A 22,642-nucleotide genomic window follows, 5' to 3' on the forward strand; every position below is an offset into this window, starting at 1 on the left:
CTGTAGCAACAAATAACAGTCTGGGGCCAGAAACTTTCTGCTTGTTCAGAGATGAGAGGGAAACTGTCCAAGTTTATAAAGTCCTGTTATTCCCAGGCTAAAACGAATCACTGAAATCAACCTCATCCCTCCGCATCTCTTTCGCTTCCCTCTTTCTCCTAAAGTACACAAGTCCCGCGCTTGGAGGGGCTCATTTTAATCCCTCGGAGGCTTCCACAATCTTTGCAGGAATCTCCAGAAATAAAAAGAAGAGGACATGAATTACGATCACAGCCTTTCCGTCTATCCGTCGTCCCCCACCCCACCCCCACCCCACCGTATCTCTTTAAGTGTCCAGCGGAGAGGATTCTTTTTCTCTCCTTTCCCTCCACCGGCGCTCCTTACAGCTTCGGGTTTCCTCTTTTAGGCGTTTGAACAGGTAAAACCGCAACGGCGAGAAGGTGAGGCTGGTGGGAGTCGATCCCAGCCTCCGATTGCGCTCCTTGCGAAAAGTTCCCTGGAAAAGCCGCTGAAACATCTGCACCAGATCGTTTTGCCAAGAAGCAGATGCTAAGGAAGTCCCCTCCGTGCATTGGCAAAATTATATTGGGTTAACCTATCATGTTTCCTTTTGCACTAATTTTGCACTGAATTTTTGCTTTTTTGGTTGACTCCTCCCTAGTATAGAGAGAATTTTCTCTTTATAAGATAATTTATAACAGAATTCGCCTTCCTTGGTGAGATAAATTTTTGCTCTGTTGGATAGTCCCTCATTCCTTCCCTATGTATGTTACACGGGAGCGCCCTCTAGAGTCCTGATCCTCCTATTGCTGTTTTTTATTGGCCTGTTCTTCGAACGTCTATGGGGGTGATAGGATTTGCTCCCTGTGCATAATCCTAACGGTGTATTGCAGAGGAAAACTCCCAATTGTTCCCTCTAACCTGGGTGCAAGGAGGGAAGGGGAGGAGGAGGAGAGTTTTGAAAGAGGGCTGGAGTGACTGATTTAACTATCTTTCAACTTTAGTGATCTTGGAATAACTTGCCTGGCCATCCATTACAAAAACTAATGGCCCATCAGGCAGATCCCTTCATGGAGTGCTGTGTCTACAGAGGTCCGGCTCTACTATTATTTTTTTGTGACTCTAACAAAAAGACCACTGAGCAGAAACCTGGTCACAAGGAATGCCTCACAGGGTGACTTGCCTGTTGGGCCTTTTCCCCCTACCCAGGCTGACAGAAAGGTCATTGTAGAGAGAGTTTGACCTATCACTAGCACAACCTCAAGAGTGGTAGAGAAAGCAGTAAAGAATTCCCTTCCTAGAGCGGCCTGTCTGTCAGTCACATAGAAACAGAACCAACCCACAGAGCAACTACTCTGCCGGGAAACTAAAACTGATCTGACTGGGAAGTGGCTCCCCACCAGTTCTGATTTTTGCTTTTCTACGGTCTTGGTGGGGCTGCTCTTCCTCTGGGATCATGTCTGTCCAGCATCACAACCCCAGATGCTCCTGGAGGGAAGTCAGCAGCCATCCTATCAGAGAAACAATACAAATTATGCCTATAACAAGAGCTGTGTTAACCTGATTTCCACATTGAAAGCCAATGGTAGCTGCCCTCAGCTATGGACTGGAAATGTAAGGGAGGCTCTATCATGCAGATGAGTCCTTAAAGAATGATTTCAAGAGGCAAAGTCAGGAGGCTGTGTGGATGTGCTCATTCTCTCCTTAAGCAATCGCCTTGTGCTCAGGGTGAGATAGAATGTCTTCCAGCAGTCCTCATTTAACAAGAATTCACAGTTACATCAGTGGTGGAAAAGCAACCAAGTCTCACATTTACGGCCTTTAAAGGTCTATAAAGTAAGGAAAGTTGAAAAACATAAACACAGTTGTGGTTTCACTTAGAAGCTGCTTTGCGTAATGTAAAATATAAGACAGGGTCTTATTTTCGGGGAAACACGGTAGCAATGGACGTTCTGGTCCAAATTGCAGTTGTAAGTTGAGAATTATCTGTATTGCATCAATGACATGTTTTATTAATAATTTGTGCGTTAATTTTGGTAGCTGTTTTTCTTTTCTGTAGCATCAGACCTCTTACTTAATTCCATATTTATCACCAAAAAAACTCCATCATCTAGAGTATAAACAAAATAAACAGCCTCCATCATCCACTGTATGGATTGTCTTTGGCAGAACCATGACCTGGATGATTGTGAATCTCCATAGACATCAGTTGAGAAAACATTAATCAGAACACGGAGAACATAATATTTTTCAATGCAAAAGGTCTCTTTCTAATCTTAGCATCTCTTCAGATCCCCCAGTTAAATGGCATTTCCATTTGGGCAAGGTTTTATTGTACTTGCTCTCCTGTCCTGTTACTGGTAGATGGATCTAAAGGCATCAAAGTGTGTGTGTGAAGAGAAACACCGGTTGGAACCCACCACTGCTCATGCCTTAATGGAGGACTCCAGAAAAAAACTTCTTTCTTGACCCTTTCACTGTAGCAACAAATAATAATTTGGGGCCAAGAACCTTCTGTTTGTTGACTTCCGGTGGCTCCGCGTTCCCCGATTCCTTTAGGAGCTCCAGCCCCGTGATTCCGTTTGCCGCTAGAACAGCGAAAATCAGCTGTTCTAGTGGCTTGAAACTCTCCCCCAGGGAAAAAGGGGGAGAGAAGAGCAGAAGGGTCTGGGTAGAGCTCCACTACACCCCCAGGCTTTTTTTTTTAAGCTTGGGGTTTGCAGGGTGAGAGCTCCCTGAAAGCCCTTCAGTGCTCCGGATCCGGGACGATTCTGCTTTATGCAGAACAAGGGGTCGCGACCACACCAGCAGTGCAATTTTAAGGATTAAAATTTGAATCTGGATGCTGGCAGAGCAAAATCAGGAGAACAGAAAATGCAAGTATTAAACTTTAACTCCATTTAAAACAAAGAAAAAAAGATGGCGCTTAAGGGCGGCAAAAACGAAACTTATAAGTGAAAGTGATCATTAAAGCTGCAACATTGTAAAAGCTACTGGATTACCTGGCAAGAAAAAGATTTAAAGTGCTAGTGAAATGAAAAAGACTATGGTATTGACCTTAACTACTTTATACCTCTAAATTGAGTGGAAAATTATTGGATTTATTGACCTGATAGCTGAACAAACTTAAACTGGGAATTGAAATATGGCTGACATCAAGGATGGAGGATCATTACTATATGAGCCAGCAAATTCACAAGTTGGGACTGTAGAGGTTTTACAAGAACTTTTAAATTTCTATACATCTGCCATACTGGAATCAATTGAAAGGACTTTTCAAAATTATAATCTGGAGAACAAAAATGATTTGCTGGCTGGAAAAGAGGAAGGAAATCAAATTAACTTGTCTTTGGAGCAGGGAAAAGAGTCTGTCAGGGACACAATGGAAGTTACCACATTGAAAACAGAAGTTTTGGCAGAGGCTTCTATGCAGTTAATTGAAAAGCAGCAAATAGACTCTTTCCTGCAGACTGATAAACTTTATCGCAACAATTCTTGATTTTACAGACAGAATCAATTTTTAAGAGAGGAAGTGACTGATTATATGAGCAGGAAGAGTCGAAATGGAGGTTTCAAAATGAAGGAGATAACTTTTAGGAGAGAGCGATCTTCAAAGATGCATCAGTCTCAAATCTACATTAAAAAATTTTCAAAAATAAAAGCAGGGGGAGGAGCAATGCTGAAGGAGAAAGTATTATTGAAAATAATTTTACAAAAACTTTCAAAGAGACATCAACCTCAAATCCAAATTTTAAAATTTTTGAAAATAAAAGCAGGAGGAGGAGCAAAGCTGAAGAAGAAAGAATTATCGAAGAAAAAGGACTGGAAAAAATACAGAAAGAAGGGAAGAATTGAAGATTAATTTTTTGGGGGGAGGATTTTGGCTATAGGTTGAGAAGCTTAATTAAATTTGTATTTTTAAAGTTTATTCTAAGATAATATAGTGTGTTATTACAATTGGTTTTGGATATAAAAATGATAGCTTTTAAAGAGTTATCAAGGTAAAAATGATAGCTTTTTAAGAGGTATCGAGGTATTAAAATGGCTAATTAAAAATTTGAGGGATATTTTTCTGAAGGGCTTGGAATTTATATTTTGAGAAATGACTTAATGTCTTATTGATGTATTAAGAGATTTTTAAAATGTTTAATATAAGATTATAGTATTTTAAGAAGGTATATGAGATAAAATGTTTAAAGTTTTAAAATGTTTAATTTTATGAAGGATTAAAGAGGATAAATGTCTAATTTAGAACTTTATTAGGGAGGAATGTTGATTGAGGAAGAAGGACTGGAAAAAATATAGAAATGGTTAATTAAAAATTTAAGAGATAGTTTCCTGAAGGTTTTGGAATTTATATTTTGAGAAATGAATTAAGAAGGTCTTATTGATGCATTAAGAGGTTTTTAAAATGTTTAATATAAGATTATGTTATTTTAAAAGGTATAGGTGATAAAATGTTTAAAGTTTTAAAATGTTTAATTTAGAATTTTTAATGCTGAATAGTTAGAAATTGATAATTGGTTTATGAAAGAATAAAGAAGATAAAGGTTTAATTTAGAATCTTATTAGGGAGCAATGTTGAAAAAGAAAGGTGTTTGAGGGATGAAAATGAAACTTATCAGTGTTTGTTAATGCTTGTAATATTGGTAAAGTTACTGGATTATATACCAAGAAAAAGGCTTTTATATTCAGGAAGAAAGAATTTAACCCAATTGATTTTGATAATTTACAAAAGGGAGGTTGATGAATTTGTAAAAGAGGAGTTCAAGAGTGTGAGGGAGTTTTAAACTTTGTAGTAGGTTAGTATATTTTAGCTTTTGCTTGTTAAATGTTATACCCTGTTTTTGCTCTGGGAAGTGGGGGGGGGGTAGGGGGGGGAGTGTTGGGTTGGGATAAAATTGTTGAATAGATAAAGGTACAAATATAAAAGTAAATGTGGGGAAAATGTTACAACAAATGAAATGATAATATTAAGATATGATAAATATTGGAGGAGTAAGAGGAAAAAAGATGTATTCAGATGATACACTGATTGATTGATTCATTATATATTGTATGCATGTTTGTTTATAAAAAAATTAAAACTTTTCAATAAAAAAAAAGAACCTTCTGTTTGTTCAGAGATGAGAGGAAAATTATCTATGTTTATAAAGTCCTGTTATACCCAGGCTAAAATGAATCACTGAACTCAAATCTCATCCCTCGGCGTCTCTTTCGCTTCTCTCTTTCTCCCAAAGTACGCAAGTCCCGCGCTTGGAGAGTCTCATTTTCAACCCCTCGGAGGCTTCCACAATCTTTGCAGGAATCGCCAAAAAGAAAAAGAAAAAAAGAGGACAGGAATTGCGATCACACAGCCTTCCGTCCGTCCGTCCGTCCCCGCATCTCTTTAAGTGGCCCTTGTCCAGCGGAGAGGATTTTTTTTCTCTCCTTTTCCTCCACCGGCGCTCCTTAGAGCTTTCGGTTTCCTCTTTTAGGCGTTTGAACAGGAAAAACCGCAACGGCGTGAAGAGGAGGCTGGAGGGGAGTGGATCCCAGCCTCCGATCGCGCTCCTTGCGAAACTCTCCCTGGAAAAACTTCCAAGGACCTCAGAAGCCGCTGAAAATCTGGACCAGATCGTTTTAGGAGATGCTAAAGAAGTCCCCTCCGTCTATTGGCAGTTATATTGGGTTAATCTATTATGTTTCCTTTTGCAGTTCTTTTGCACTGAACTTTTGCTTTTTGGTTGACTCCTCCCTAGTAGAGAGAATTTTCACTTTAGAAGATAATTTATAACAGAATTTGCCTTCATTGGTGAGATAAATTTCTGCTCTATTGGCGAGTTCTTCTTCACTATCTATGTTACACGAGAGCGCCCTCTAGAGTCCTGATCGTCCTATTGCTGTTTTGCACTGGGCTTCTTCGAACGTCTATGGGTGTGTGGAGAACAGGTCGCTTCAATGCTATAATAGTGTTTTAGAAGAGGAGACGGCTTCTGCCCCCCTCCCCCTCTAGATGAGCTACGCTATTCCCAGAATTCATCTTTTTATAAAGCAGCTTCCCTTTATCTTTTCTAGGTCTCTTCTAGATGCCAAAATAATTTCCCTATATTATGATATTGGCTTTTCAGTCTTTAGTTCAATACCAGTTCATTTCAAGGGGAAACTAGACAGGTGTTTCAATCAATGGGATGATATAACCAGCTGTGAATGTGGCAGGTCCAGTTAGCTGACACACTATAATTCTGAATTTAAGAAAAGGCAACAGGAAACCCAAAATGTTTTGGACAAAATACAAATATGAGTTAAAGAATTCACTAGGGAACATATATTTGTCAAAAAATTAAGATTGATAGTAACAGTTATCCATGTTAACCATAAGAGAACTGGAAATGCAAAACAGACATTTTCAATTCATGAATAAACCAGGGAAATGGTTATAGTATAAGCTGCAAAGTGAAAGGAAAATTTGAAAATACAAAAGGGAGATAATGTGGGTATATAAAAAAATATCAATATTTAATTTATATAAAGGACATGTTATTCTATTGGAGAAAACAGCTGAATATCAGAAGTACTAATGCAGAGTAAAGAAAACAAAGAGAGAAAAAGTTAAAGGCAAAAGTGCAGAAAAAAAAAGACAAAAATAGAAAACAAAAGCTTCCTATGTCCTTAGCTTTGAATACAAATATAATTCCAAAATTATCTGTGATTACAAAAATGATCTTTTTTTTATTATCTATTTTTTTTCTAATCATCAAAAAGTCTAGTTACAAATACTTTTTTTTTTCTGTTTCATGCAAAAAAATCTCTAAGGGGTTTCCAGTCAGTCCAGTCTTTTCTCTAATCAAGGAAGTCAATTTAGCCTTGTCTGCAAGTTCCATCATTTTCACCAACCGTGTCTTTATTCTTGGTTACGTTAAGCCTTCCCACTTTTGAGCATTTTGTAATCTCCCTGCAACAGTCATATATAAAAAACAGAATTCCATGACTTTTTTTCTCACTCTCTGTCCATTCATCCTGAAGCCTCCGGTTTTAATCGTACCTGAGTCTTGTGAATTTGTCTAGGTATTTGTATCCTAGATTTTTGGAGCTTTTGTTTTTCCAAATAGCCAGATGATCAGAACTGCAGATTCTACCAATAAAGTTAATGTTTCAATTAAGGCTGGTATGGAGGCATCAGGAAGGAGGTTATAAAAGCTTTGTTATGGTTTTTGATCCTCCTTCTCCATAACTTGTCTTCTAAATTCATCTTCTAGGGGACGAAGGATATTTGAAAATGGAATTGGGGCATTCTTTCAATTAGTGGGTAGCCAATTTCATACAGACACATTTCATTAGCATTAGTCATTCAGGTTTATTGTACATGTACAGGAAATAACAGTATCACAAACCTATAGTGTTGGTTTTAATTATATACAAACTTTTACAAATTTCTTTGGGCTCAGAGTGATTAAGTAACCTCTACTATTGTGCCAATGGCACATTTTATTAATAATTTCTGCTTTAATTTTACTGCTTTTCTTTTCTGTAGCCTCAGCCTCCTACTCAATTCAATATTTGCCATAAAAATTAAATGCCATCCAGAATATAAACGAAGGACTAACAAGGACTCAACCATTGTAGAGATTCTTCTTCAGAAAGATGCCAATGATCTACAGTGCAAATTCTTGCTTCTTGGTAAGCATTATAACTTATCAAGAAGCATCACTTTTAAAACTTGCCACCATTTAACTTGGTACTTAAAGGCTTTTAATGGAAAAACAAACAAGCTGGAGGGCAAAAATAAAACAACATGAAATTCATTGCTTCTCATGAGACATCTGGTGCAACACTTCTCACAATTTCTTCCTGGTGTTGGTGTGATTTTTTTCCCCTCGTTATGGCTCAGTAACCACATTATTATAGGCTGGTGGAAAACGTTGATTGGGTTCACATGTGACTGTTGCATCTCTGTTGACTTGGTAAGGCACAAAAACCAAGGTTGGCTGTAACAGAAAACAATACTTATGCACAAAAATACGGATTGTGTCTTTGGGGGTATCTTACTCCAGGGAGGAGGAATAGTTTCCCCAGTTGTATATTTTTAACTTGAGCACTGTGCTTGCCTGGAATAAGCTGGGGGCCACAACTTGTTCTGCCCCAGCTATGGACCCCAAAGAATGCAGCACACACAAAGTCCGTACAAACCTTAATTTATTAATTAAGGACTACTAATGAGCTTTCTTAGTAGTTGTTCGGACACAAGTAAAGTTTAAATCAGTCTTTTCTGAACAAGAGCTGTTAATTTAACTTCATTAACAGCCGACAAGAATCCAAAGAATAATAACTCAATTCTGAGGCACAGTATTTCAGATAACCGTAATCTTACTGTGGTTGGCAGAATGCCCAGAAGCAATTTGCAGGAAAACTAACAAGAGAGAAACAAGAGCCGAATCAAACGTTTCTGGAATCAAGACACGAAGAAATATGAATGAAGTTGTTTCCTGCAAATTGCAGGAAATTTGCAGGAAATGTCCTGTCCTTCCTTAAATAGGCTAGGGGAATGGCCAATTAGCCCCAAGCCTTACTCTTGAGGAGACCACCTCCTAAGGAGCCACTCCTGCCTTTTAACAGCTCTGCGCACTCGTGCATCGAGAAGAGGCTCCTCCTCTTCTTCCTCTTCACTTATGGGAGCTTCTGGAGGTTCTGAAGGCCCTGGCTCAATCCATGCCTCTGGCACCACATCTTCTCCAGCCTCCTCATTGTCTGACTCGAGCGCCAGCTGCACAGGCTGCTGGCGCAGCACCACACCAGCCTCCTCGCTGTTGTAATCAGCTACTAACTGCACAGGCCACTGACGGGCCACAACACAACTATAGATTGAAACCTTTGAGAGCTCAAAACCCTGATAGAGAATTTCTTAAAACTATGAATTAATATCCAAAAGATATAGCTTCTAGCCATTTAAGCATCTCTGTCTGATCAAATCTGCCCACCTGGTCCAGACATAATAAGAACTGCTAAAACTATTATCCAAGGATCAAATATTTACCTGGTTATTAGCACAGCAATTTGTCTGGCACCCAAAGTGTGCGAATGAAACAGTGATACAAAATTCCAGCAGGCTGAACAAGAGCAGTACAGCAGAGAGGCCAGCGTCAATGGCATTCTGTGGAGTATAGAGACATGTGCAAAGATACAGTTGTTATTTGCTGAGAAATTAGTCCATGTATGTGTTACAGTTGCACCATTAAAAGAATCTTCCAGCTGCTTTCTTGGATTCACTGGGAGGAAGAACTGTACTAGGAAAAATCGGGACAATATACAGAGGATCAGGGAATACTAGCATCTTTATGTTTTACGGTATCCCAAAGGAAAATTACAGATATCGCTGAGAATCAAATGTGAATTAGCTGCTTATAAATATTTGCACAAGAGCACACCTTTTGAGCCTACACACACCACAAAAATCTGTTCATGTGGGATAAAGTAGAGAAGAACAGTAATTCTTAAATTGTTAGTTCTATAGATGCAGAAATTCACAGCTGCCCAAAGTCATTTGCCCAGATATGCATAGAATCAAGGAGCTTCCTCGATGACAGATGTTTAAGACAATCAGAAAACCATGATCCTCATTCAGAGGTGATCAGATGGGACTCCCTCATTTGAAATTTAGGGATATAAAATTCTTTCTACTCATAGAAATATATGAATTTTGGCAAGTTTTTATAAAAACAAGCAAACCAGACTTAAATCGCCCATTTGGTCTTTCCAATGTCAGTAGCTCTATCTAACATGCCAAAAACCAGGATAATTTTGCCTGCCGTGTAATTATTAAATACGAGGGACCCAATTCAATTGAACTCAAATAAACTTAGACTTTTAATATCATCTCAATAAGGTTGTGCTTCATTTATTGCTACAATCTTAACTTCTATGAGTTAGCTCAGGATTTTGCAACTTTGGCCTGTTTAAGTCATGTGGAGTTCAACTCCCAGATTTCCCTAGATAGCACGGATAGGAAAAATTCTGGGTGATGTTAAACAGCTATAGTACCTCAGAACAGCACGGGACAACTTGCTGTGGCCAACTCGGGGGAGACAACTTGCTGTGGCCAAATTGCAGTGACCAAATTCACCATGGCCAACTTGCTGTGGCCATAGCTAACTCACCATGGGACAATTTGCTGCAAGATTCATGTAAATCCTTTTATTTTCATTGACCATGTTTTCATCAAAATTATTTGATCTCTTGTTATCAAAGGAAATCATAACTATCAGCTTTTGTAATGCTTTGATGATGAATAATAAAAGGAAGTAGTCCCATAGTGAATTATCCTGTGTGAATTGTTACACAGTTCCTGAACACTCCTGTCAAAAGCCTTGCATTATGGGGAAATGTTAAAAGGGCAGTTAGACTAATGAGCATATGTGCTAGTTTGGTGTTTGCAAGTTATTATTAGACGTATATTTTGCCTTGTTTTTTATACAGCATGCGTTGGTATGCATCAGGCCCTTACTTCTGTTTTCCCACAGCAGCAACCTTGGTAGGTGGGTTGGGCTGAGAGGAGAAGTACATGCCTCTGGGAGAACTAGAACTCACAGCCTCCTGGCTTCTAGTCCAGCACCTTAAACACTACAATAAAGATGTCAGCCGCGCTTTATCTCTAGGCTACACTTTTATTGGGAGTGTAGCACTCCCGTAGCTCTTTATCCAGAGTTGTTGAAGCTTTACAACCAGTGCAAGATTTAAACCTGGGATATGTATCGTAATTCATTTTTCAGTAAGAATAGAGATGTACAATGAGGCTTAAGAAAAAAAGAAAGGATCTTTAGTATTGAGTTTTGTTTAAGATGGAGCCATTGCCTAGTTCTGGAGTGCAGCTCATTAATGAGTTTTTGAAAAGTGGGTAGGTCAAGGCTTCATCAACATTTAAATCTCTCTATCTATTTTGATTCGTTGCCCAACACCTAATCCTTTTTCCAAAGCCCAATGTAGTTTCCCTACCATTGGCTAAAGGCTAAAAACAATAAATGGGACCAGGTCAATAAGTAAGCTTTATGAGGGAGCAGGGATTTGAACCTTGGAGTGAGCAGGACTATGAACCATCCCTATGATCAATAAGAGAGGGCTGGCTTTCTCATGCCCAGCAACTCGGTGGTGCATTTCAGCACTGGTATGCAGCTTTTCCCTTCTCATTAAATAATCAGAATTCATAGCCATCTTTTGTATCTCAATCTTGAGGAAATAAGGGATTTTTGTAGCCTGTGAATATAAAGAATTACGCTTAATAGAAGGACTATGTCTAATATCCACACATTTTCACTTATCAGACCACTTTGCAGCCAATTCTATTCTAGAGAATCTCATCCTTAGGAAATCTCAACCTCTCTGTAAAATCCATGCATCCAGAATTTGTTGCCTTTCTGGTGTTTTCATCTTTGTTTTGAAATGGATTCAAAAGAACAAGAGGCAACAGCTTTATCATAGTTTCTCCTTCCTCTCTCCCTCCTTCCCTCTGCACCCAGGAAGGGATGAGAGGAGGGGGAGAAGATGGCAGCCCTGCCGGTGGACATAGCTTTCCCATGCAGGAGTGGGTCAGGGGCCATCCTGGTGAAAGGGAAGTGCTCACAGGCTGCAGAGGCAGCAGGCCATAGAGGCAGTGGAAGCACTGGTGAGGTGCCCAGGCTGGCTGGCACGCAGCTGACCTTTGATGAGCACTGTCTTGCCCCAGCAGCAGCACTGTTCCCACCACCAGCACCCGGCTGGGATGGGATGGGCCAGGGTCAGGGCTGAGGTGGTGGCAGCTGCCTCCTTGGTGTCTCCAGGGAGGCCCTGCAGGCCAGATCTAACCAGGGGTGAAATGTTACCAGTTCACACCAGTTCAGGCGAACCAGTAGCGGCAGGTGGTTCAGAGAACCAGTAGCGATGGCAGTGCAAGGCTCTGCCCACCCACCTGGATGTCATTACTTCCTAGTTTTAACCATGAAGTAACCTATTTTTTACCCAAAAGTCCAAAATTGCACATGATGCATGCACGCACTTCCGAACTGGTAGGGAAGGTAAATAGGATCTAACCACATCATGGGCCAGATGTGACCCACCGGCCTTGAGTTTGACATGTCTGGCTTGGAAGAATCACTACATATACAGATGACATGTAGTGATTTTTCTAAGCAGATGTATTATTTTACAGGGAGAATCTTGCCAAACTGCAAACTACCTATATGAAGCATATAAATTTGGTACTCTTAGGGAGGGGTTGTCTTCATCCTCTTTCTCTCACATGTAAGTTTCTTATTCCTCTGGAATGCAACTCCTCCCACCTCGAAATCAGGCCCAGTACATTCCATCAACGCTTATTCAAGCAAGGTTAAAAGATATAGAATTTTCCCTCATTAAATCTTATTGGTTTTTCTTTTTATTACAACAGGACTGAATGATGAGGTTTTAAGGATTTGTTAATAGATACAATAGGAAAGAAGAGAATTTTGTTTGTGTCTTTTTAGAGAAAATGATAATCTATGATGTTAAAATTCAAAGAAAGTTTTTAAACTTGGCCCCTGATTAAGGTTACAATATTGATGCTATTTTTAATATATATTAAACTTATAAAGGAGTTTGACAGGAAGCAAACAGAAAATGATTAGAAATTAATTCTTTGAGATACTATTTGAAAGGATTAAAAATAATGGTTTTAGTATGTAATTGCTTCTCATAGTTCTTAATGGAATTTTGAATGATGACTAAGTTTGAAATATGAGACTTTAAAAATTTATAACTAAGAGATAATATATGAGAAAAAAAATTGTTGTATGTTTAAAGAAAGTTATAAGTTACTGGTAAAGAAAGTAAAGGAAGATGAAGTTGATTTGTTTAATGTTAAAATATATTTTATTCAGTGGTGGGATTCAGCCGGTTCACACCAGTTCAGGAGAACCGGTAGCTAACTTTCTGAGCAGTTTGGCGAACCACCTGTTGGAAGAAATCTTCTTCCAACAGCCTTTTGTTTTTCCCACCTCACGGGGTTAATCCTGTCAGGAAGGCAGGAAGGAGGCATTTTGTTGTGTCTGTGTGTGTTGTTTCTAGCCTAATCCTGCTTATCTTTATTGCCCTGCTTAAGTGTTTTCCAAAACTGCCTCTGCGGTTAAATCTTGTTACATTGTAACAGCCATTAGTGGTTATTGGCAGTACACCCAGATTTTCTATAGCCTGAGTGGCTTCTCTGGAATTTTTTTCCCCTTGCTGGTACTTTTATTCCAGGGCTTGACTTTTTTAAAGGGAAAGGATTGTTTTAAGTTTTTTACACTGCTTTAGTGGTTTCTGGCACTGTTCTTTTGGGGTGTATTTCCAACATGGCTGAATCCCCTCCCAGCCACTCCTTGCCTCCTTTGTCCCCTATTAAGGGTGGGAGAGGGAGATCGGGGGCCTCTTTCTTCCCTGGATCAGTAATCTTCTCTAAATGAAGTGATCTGGCTAGTCTTTGGCTTCTTTGTCTGTTTGTTACCCAAAACAAGGGCTTCTGGAGGTCTTCTCCCCTCCCTCCACTGATGGGAAAGCGATGAGTTAATATTTTCAGACCCCCATTGCTTGCCTGATCAAATTAAGCAATGGCTGAGAGGCAGGATGCAAGCTTGGCACTCTGATTTTTTTACTGCCTTTCTGGGGGCATGTGATCTTTCCTTAAATCTGGATGATTTCCTCAGGATATCATGTGAAGTGAATGAGACCAGCCGGTATCTTTAAGTTGTGCAAATGGATCTAAAGACTGCTTCTCCTGGGTGGGAAAGGGTGCTTTGTCAGTTCACTGAGCACAGGAGTCTCTTCTCTATGGGGATTCTTCAGTCATCCAGGTCATGGTTATCCCAAAGTTGCTTTTTCAAGAGGCAACTGGACTTTCTTGGTTTCGAGAAAGTCCAGTTGCCTCTTGAAAAAGCACCTTTGGGACAGGAGTCTCTTGCATTGCTTTGGAGTGGCCAAGGCACATGATTGCTCACTGATAGTAAGATTTTAAAAATATAGGAGGTAGGGGTATGGATCCTCCCTCCAATTCATTTTAGTTTTCTCTCATGATAATAAGGCTTAGAAACAAGGCACTAGGCTTGAAGTTTATTTAGATATCTGTGACATGTTCTAATTTTATTGTGATACTGACAAGCTTGGGAGGGCAGAGACTTGAACCTGGTTCCCTATATACTTTGTTAATTGGTCTCTTTAGCTCAGCATTTTGTAGCCCAAATATGCCCACCCACTTTCTGGAAAGTTTAAATGACCTCTGTGCTAAAGACTTTCACTTTGTGAGCAAGAGTTGGCTGCTGATAGTTATCATTGCATTTTAATTATTTTAATACCTTAAGGTGCTCTGGCAACCTGCCTGATTTGTAATTCCAGGTATTACAAATCAGGTATTACAAATTGCAGGTATTGCTGATGAAAAAGAAGGTATTCGAACAGAATGGTTTAGGTTTCCATGATGGCTGTGACTGTCATTGATTTTCAATGTGTATTCCCCCATTTATAACCTAATGATTGGTATTTAGGGCAGCTTTTTGCAAGCAAAGAAGCTTTTTGTATTTTTGTACAGGTAACCCTTGACTTATAACAGTTCATCAGTGACCATTCAAAGTTACAATGGCACTAAAAGAGTGATTGATGATTGTTTTTCACACGACCGTTGCAGCATCCCCATGGTCATATGATCAAAATTCAGATGGTGGACTGATCTGTCCACCATCTAACTGTCACACATTTATGATGGTTGTCATCTCCCAGGGTCGTGTGATCCCTTTTGCAACCTTCTAATAAGCAAAGTGAATGGGGAGGCCAGATTCACTTAACAGCTGTGTTACTAACTTAAAAAGTGCAGTGACTCACTTAACAAATGTGGCAAGAAAAGTCGTAAAATGGGGCAAAATTCACTTAATAAATTTCTCACTTAGCAACATAAATTTTGGGCTCAATTGTGGTTGAAAGTCGAGGAGAGGTCAGGCAAAGCGAGGCAGGCATGACAAGGAGGAGTGGCTGGGAGGGGAGGGGAGGGGAGGGGAGGGGTGAGGCGGGGCTGGGCTGGGCATGGTGAGAAGAGGAGAGGCCAGGCAAGGCAAGGTGCCCCTCGACATGAGTGACATTGAGTTGGTCACACCCACCCAGTCACATGACCACCCAGCCATGCCTACCCAGCCAGTCATTAGGGCAGAGAACCGGTTGTTAAATTATTTGAATCCCACCACTGATCTTATTCCTTGTAAATTCTTCATGGATTTTTGCTAATTAAGATTGAACGATGAGGATTTATAAATTGTCATAGATTAAAAGATAAAATATGGGAAGAAGAGGTCTTTCTTCAAAATGTTACAGAATATAGTTATTAATAACTTTTTGAATGTACTTGTCTTAAGTGATTTTTTTTCTTAATATTTTTTTCTTTCCTTGTAGTTTTACTTTTTCATTTTATATTTTTCTTAATTGGTATTATTTTTATATTTTAAATTTTTAATAAAGTTATTATAAAAAAACATCCAAATGAAATAGCTCTCATGTCCTTAGAACTGAAACCTATTCAATGGAAGATTTCAAGCAACACACAAGAAGTCCCATATACTTCTCCTGCATATATAAACATTTGCATGATGCACATGAAGCCAAAATTTTGGAGCAGATTGGTTTACTTACTTTTAACCTGTAAACTTCATATGAACTCTGATCTACATAAGGAGTTATAGCCAGGTCAGTTATACATATCAGGATACCAGATAATGCCATGATAGCACTTGTGATGTTCATTCCTATACTGGATTTCACCTGAAACAACAATAAATCAAAAGGAGAGAAATTAGTGTCAACCTAGATAAAGATTATTACACCCAACTATGGTAAAATCTATCTATGTATGTGCTTAATGGTGCCTAATACATCAGTGGTGAAACCAGACAACTTCCCTTAGACTCTCCCTCCCTCCCTCCCTCCCTCCCTCTTTCCCTCCCCTCTTCCCTGTGTCCCTACTTCTCATTCCCATCTCCTTCCTTCCTTCCTTCCTTCCTTCCTTCCTTCCTTCCTTCCTTCCTTCCTTCCTTCCTTCCTTCCTTCCTTCTTCCCCCTCTAACTCTGCTATCTCACCAAAAAGTGATTTCCCACTGATTTCTGGGAATAAAGCTCCCTGCTCTATAATTTCTGAGCTGAAAGGAGGCATTCCAAGTAAGAATTAGTATGAAAGTGCCTGATTTTCTCAGAGAACTACTTCACACTCTTTGTAGCAAGGAAGAGGGAAGAGAAAGAGAGAGAGAATCAGAGTTGATGATGTTACACAGCTACAGTACCACAGAATAGCATGGGACAACTAGCTGTGGCCAACCCAAGGTAGCCAACTTGCTGTGGCAAAATTCACCACAGCCAACTATTATTAGACGTATATTTTGCCTTGTTTTTTATACAGCACGCGTTGGTATGCATCAGGCCCCTACTTCTGTTTTCCCACAGCAGCAACCTTGGTAGGTGGGTTGGGCTGACAGGAGAAGTACATGCCTCTGGGAGAACTAGAACTCACAGCCTCCTGGCTTCTAGTCCAGCACCTTAAACACTACAATAAAGATGTCAGCCACGCTTTATCTCTAGGCTACACTTTTATTGGGAGTGTAGCACTCCCATAGCTCTTTATCCAGAGTTGTTGAAGCTTTACAACCAGTGCAAGATTTAGACCTGGGATATGTATCGTAATTCATTTTTCAGTAAGAATAGAGATGTACAATGAGGCTTAAGAAAAAAGGAAAGGATCTTTAGTGTTGAGTGTTGTTTAAGATGGAGCCATTGCCTAGTTCTGGAGTGCAGCTCATTAATGAGTTTTTGAAAAGTGGGTAGGTCAAGGCTTCATCAACATTTAAATCTCTCTATCTATTTTGATTTGTTGCCCAACACCTAATCCTTTTTCCAAAGTCCAATGTAGTTTCCCTACCATTGGCTAAAGGCTAAAAACAATAAATGGGACCAGGTCAATAAGTAAGCTTTATGAGGGAGCAGGGATTTGAACCTTGGAGTGAGCAGGACTGTGAACCGTCCCTATGATTAATAAGAGAGGGCTGGTCCTCTCATGCCCAGCAACTCGGTGGTGCATTTCAGCATTGGTACAGAGCTTTTCCTTTCTCATTAAATAACCAGAATTCATAGCCATCTTTTGTATCTCAATCTTGAGGAAATAAGGGATTTTTTTGTAGCCTGTGAATATAAAGAATTACGCTTAATAGAAGGACTATGTCTAATATCCACACATTTTCACTTATCAGACCACTTTGCAGCCAATTCTATTCTAGAAAATCTCATCCTTGGGAAGTCTCAACCTCTCTGTAAAATCCATGCACCCAGAGTTTGTTGTCTTTCTGGCCTTTTCAGCTTTGTTTTGAAATGGATTCAAAAGAACAAGAGGCAAAAGCTCTATTATAGTTTCTCCTTTCTTCCTTCCATCCTTCCTCCCTCCCTCCCTTCCTTCGCACCCAGGAAATGACGAGGAGAGGGGGAGAAGGTGGTAGCGCTGCCAGTGGATGTAGCTTTCCCACACAGGGGTGGGATGGGAGGTTGGGTCAGGGGCTATCCTGGTGAAAGGGAAGTGCTTACAGGTTGTAACAGTAACAGGATTGAAAGGGACCTTGGAGGTCATCTAGTCCAACCCCCTGCTCACGCAGGGGACCTATACTAGGGATTCGAACCACCGAACTTTGGGGGCAGTGGGCCATGGAGGCGGTGAAGGCACTGGTGGCGCACCCACTGCATGGCTGGCATGCAGCTGACCTTTGATAAGCACCGTCTTGCCCCAGCAGCAGCACTGTGCCCACCACCAGTGCCCGGCTGGGATGGGACGGAATGAGATCGGGCTAAGGTGGTGGCGGCTGCCACCTTGGTGTCTCCAGGGCAGCCCTGTAGGCCAGGGATGGGTTCTAAATTATTTTACTACCGGTTCTGTGGGTGTGGCTTATTTTGTGGGCATGGCTTGGTGGTCATGTGACAATTCTTTAGGATTTAGCAGAAGTACTGGTCTACCAGGCTTTTAACTGCTTGCAGAGCTGTACCCATCTACCCATTTATTTTTGCAGGCACTGGTCTACCCATTTATTTTTGCAGGCAGTGGTCTACCCATTTATTTTTGCAGGCACCGGTCTACTCATGTATTTTTGCAGGCACTGGTCTATCCATTTATTTTTGCAGGCGCTGGTCTACTCATTTGTTTTCTTTTAACACTGATCAGCTGTAAGGCGGCCCTTTGAAGCCCCGCGGCAAGGGTTTAAACAGTTTTTCCCCCTCTAGCCGATCAGCTGGGACTCAGGAGGCAGCAATAGATTGGGGGTGGGGCCAAATAAAAGGTAAGAATAACGTGGGGGAGGTGGGGGGTGGGGGGCAGAACCGGTTCAGTGACATCATATCGTCACCACTACCAGCTCGGCGGAACCGGGCCAAACCAGGAGGAACCCACCACTGCCGCAGGCCAGATCTAAACACACCGCAAGCTGGATCTGGCCCATAAGCCTTGAGTTTGACATGTCTGCACTACTGACAGGCCCTGCAGTACTGCAGGTTGCACATCAGGAAGGGAACTTAGGTAGAAGCCCATTGCAAAAAGGCAGGTTCTAATTCTAACAGTATGAGGGTCTTGAATGCTTTTGAAAAAACAACATAAAAGAAATTCAGACACCATATACTTTCTCACCAAAACACGATTTTGACTATTTGCAGCTGTTATACATAATGATCCAGAAGAAATGAACTATGGAAAAAGAAAAAGAAAAATAAATTATTGTAATCCACTGTAAAAAGATCAGAAAAATCTGGGACCCAAGGCAATGTATTATTTTATATATGGTTATTTTTTTTAACTTTGTGAAGTCAGCCTGAATTGTTTTGGATTGGGCAGCCTAGAATATTAATAAATATTTCCTCCAACCCCTGCAAAAAGAGACCTGTATCATCCTTAAAAGAGTTTAAGACTCACAGGAAAAAGAACTTGGATGTCAGGAACTTGTAGAAAACCCATAGCAAAATGGCACTCTTTGTCTTAAATGCACCAGCCACTCTCAACAGGTTGGGCAGGGAACCCGAATACTGGAGGAACTATGCCAAGGGGAAAAGAGGGAGGAGAGAAAACTCCAAAACAGTCTGATGAAGGTGAGTATAATCAATCCTTAGGGAACGCTGGAATGAAGCAAAGTGAGGAAAATTCTGGAGCTGGTTGCTAGGATTCCATATTAGAGAAAGTCCTTCAGCTTCCACTCAGATATGCCAACTGAGAACTTGGATGCAGCCCCTGAGACACTAGAAGAGACCTCAATATTTCTGCAGCTTATTTTTTTTTAAGGAAATCAGATCACTATGTTTCCAAAGAAGGGACACCGTGGCTCAGTGGCTAAGACACTGAGCTTGTCGATTGAAAGGTTGTTAGCAGTTTGAAAGCACATAAAAAATGCAAGTAGAAAAATAGGGACCACCTTTGGTGGGAAGATAAGAGCATTCCGTGTGCCTTTGGCGTTTAGTCATGCCGGCCACATGACCACAGAGATGTCTTCAGACAGCACTGGCTCTTTGGCTTTGTAACAGAGATTAGCACCACCCCCTAGAGTTGGGAATGACTTGCACATATGTGCGAGGGGAATCTTTACCTTTATGTTTCCAAAATATGGCTTCCAAATATTATTTCAGTCTTCAGATTCATTAAAATATTTTCCTAATTTCTTTAGGCAACATTTGAGAGCCTAATATATTCTTGTGGGATAGTAATGAGTTCTCATCGGTTACTCAGATGTCTTTTTTTCATCCCCTTGGGCCATCTCTCATAATGGCCCCCCCTCTTGGGATTTCAATGAAACATGAGGAAGTCAGGAAGGCTGCAGTGCAGACAGGACTTTGATAGGTACCCTCAATAAATAAATACATTGGAAAAGTCCTTGAGACATGAATCTGCATCATAGGTACCTTTGTGTGTGACTTCATCCAAACAACATTTCTTAAAGAATGTTTACTGTCAATATGTCGATGAAGATTCTCAGTCATTCAGGTAGAGTTGCCTGGAAGTTGAATCATGGAAACTGGACTTTTTTAAAAAAAATAAATAAAAATTACATCATTCATACTGAAGAAGCTACTTGGATCAGCAGCAAAACATTTCAAATCAAAAGTTCAGTTACGACTCAACTTCCAGACATTAATGTCAATAAGTTAACTAAGAAAGTTAACATATTCACATTATGTATGTATGTATGTATGTATGTATGTATGTATGTATGTATGTATACCACACAGAAATTGTGCATGACTGAACAGGAATTTGCACATACTTACAAATATCCCTCCCCAAAAAGGGTAACCTCCAACTGTAGTCACGCCAGGACCGGGAGGAGGAAGACTAATTACGACAGCCCCAAAGGCAATGTGCAGCAACCCAATCATAATTTGGACGGCCTATGGAAGGAAAAAGTAAAAAATAAGGCAATTTTGTTCCCGTAATCCGAGAAAGACAATCATTCTAATCTGTTAGCAACCCAGGAAAGGCATCATTTTCTATCCATCTTTGAAAGGTCCTTCAAAGGGGTTGGAGCTTCTAAGTTTGCAGTGCAGGTGTTGACTGGTTTCCTATGGTGGAAAAATCCAACTGGGGAGAAGGGACAGTTTGAGACACCGACAACAATATATGATGGACAATGATTCCAGATTATGATTGACAATGGGACTGCTCTTGTCAGGAAGAAGGCCTGTAAGAATATTAAGATGGGCCTTTGAGAGAGGAATGTCACTTACAAGTCATTTCTCTACATACTCCTATGCAGGAGGAAGTTAAGCACAGTTGCAAGCACAAAGCCACTTCAACTGGCTTGGGCTGGAACCAGTCTATGACCAAGAATTCTTTCCCAAGAATTGTACTTCTAAGAGCGAAAGGAGAAAAAGAGATCTGGCTGACACTGTGGCTGAGCTCCATATTCTTAATTAAACAGCAAAGAAAAGAAATGCATATTTAAGTTAGAATTTTTGGTAGAAACACAAATGAAACTACCAGGAAGAACAGAGGTTTCTGGATTATACTCTAGAATCATACAATGCTCAAGCCAAGATCTAGAATTTGAGGATGGGGCTCACAGGTCTCAGCACAGCTTGAAAAATATTGATATTATATTGGATTTCAAACAGGCACATAACAAGCATACATACCCCAAATACTTTGGTCTCAGCATTGAGGAAATCCTGCAAAGGATTCTTTTGGAGGACTTGCTGAGGAACACTGGTGGAAGCACCAAGTTGTTGAGCTCCAAGCTGAGGATATGGAGTTGCTCCAGATGCCTGAAGAGCAACACTGGGCAACCCAGAGGGTGTTTGGATGTTTGCTCCTTTAGAGGGCATGACAACTGTGTTTCCACTGGCCATTTTTGCTGGAAGTATTGCCACAACTAAGTTACCTACAAACAAACAAGCAAGGATAAGTTAAAGGAAACAAAGTCTGGTCCTTTGCCTTAATCTCAGTTTACGAGCTAACATTTGCCTGCAGTAAAACTGCAGAAGACTGGCAGAAGGTTTCAGAAAGCAGGGAAGTAAATGCACAGAACTGTCTCAGGAAGGAAAAATTAATCATGAGGATGAAGGATTGTCTTCTTGCTTACATGCCAACATTCAACGCAAAAGGTGTCTGTTTCATTCTAGCACCACCTCAGATCCACCCAGATAAATGGCATCTCTCACACTGGCAAAGTTTTATTGTGATTGCTTTCCTGTGCTTTTAATAGCAGGTGAATCTAAAAGCATCAGGTGTGGATAATCATGTTGATTACCATCTTCCAGCAAGCTCTTACAGATTTGGATAGAATAAGTAACTGTGAATGACAGTATCCGTATCCCAGTTTTGCTTCTTGGATGTGGGGGAGTTTCTTACCAGAAGTCAACTGGAGCATCAGCCTAGGTTTCCTAACAAAAAATGTGGACAACCCCAGAAATTAGTGAAGTGATACAGTAAAGTCCCAGCTGCTCTCAACATCTAGCAGCCCTCCAGATGTTTAAAACCCAGACCCAATAGCCTGAATTAGGATTTGTACATCCCTTAAGGCTTAAGAGGAAGCGGCTTCCCATTCTTGAGCTGTACAAAATTAATTGGAAAGCGACCCACCCACCTCTGAATGGTGGACTTCAAATATTGTACCCTTATAGGTTTACCCAGTGCCTGTGTGTGTATTGGGTGCTTCCATCACACAAAGACTGACTGCAAACTCTTTTCTGTCCACTGATTCTCCTCTAAAAGGCTCCCATCTAGAAGACCTGCCTGACTGGGAAGATCACGGATGGATGGCTGCAGGGGAGAACCGACAATCACAGCATTGGATAATCAATCACAGAATTAATTCTATATTATTATTTTTAAAAAAACGTAATCAGAATCTACTTACCACAACCATCGAAAATGAGGCACACTGAAGCATCTGGGAAAATGAAAGTAATGTACGGGAACAAAAGATGGGTGGGACTGCCTCACCTAATAAAAAAGGAGGACTTTAATCAGACAGTATCTGCTTTTGCCTCTTCAACTAGTGCAGCAAAGAACAGTTCCGGGCCAGGAACCTTCTGTTTGCTCAGGGATGAGAGGAAAACTTTCCAAGTTTACAATGCCCTATTATTCCCAGGGTAAAACAAAACACTGAAATCAAACGCACCACTCAACATCTCT

The 22,642-nt window shown here is 40.4% G+C and overlaps 1 protein-coding gene across 1 annotated transcript; it reads right to left on the reverse strand.

Annotated features, from left to right (window-relative positions):
• Positions 1–7,275: 7,275 nt before the first annotated feature.
• Positions 7,276–22,425, reverse strand: LOC117667188 (membrane-spanning 4-domains subfamily A member 15-like). Its single transcript, XM_087881490.1, has 7 exons — positions 22,365–22,425; positions 21,142–21,386; positions 20,278–20,397; positions 18,653–18,709; positions 15,634–15,762; positions 9,014–9,130; positions 7,276–7,967 (listed from the first exon to the last, which is right to left on the reverse strand). The coding sequence occupies exons 2-7, from the start codon at positions 21,352–21,354 to the stop codon at positions 7,860–7,862; spliced, it is 744 nt and encodes a 247-aa protein (XP_087737616.1). The 5' UTR covers positions 21,355–21,386; positions 22,365–22,425; the 3' UTR covers positions 7,276–7,859.
• Between the last annotated feature and the right edge of the window lie 217 nt (positions 22,426–22,642).

The sequence above is a fragment of the Pantherophis guttatus genome, chromosome 1 (assembly GCF_059756535.1).
Source record: "Pantherophis guttatus breed Tessera chromosome 1, ASM5975653v1, whole genome shotgun sequence".
Taxonomy (NCBI): domain Eukaryota; kingdom Metazoa; phylum Chordata; class Lepidosauria; order Squamata; family Colubridae; genus Pantherophis; species Pantherophis guttatus.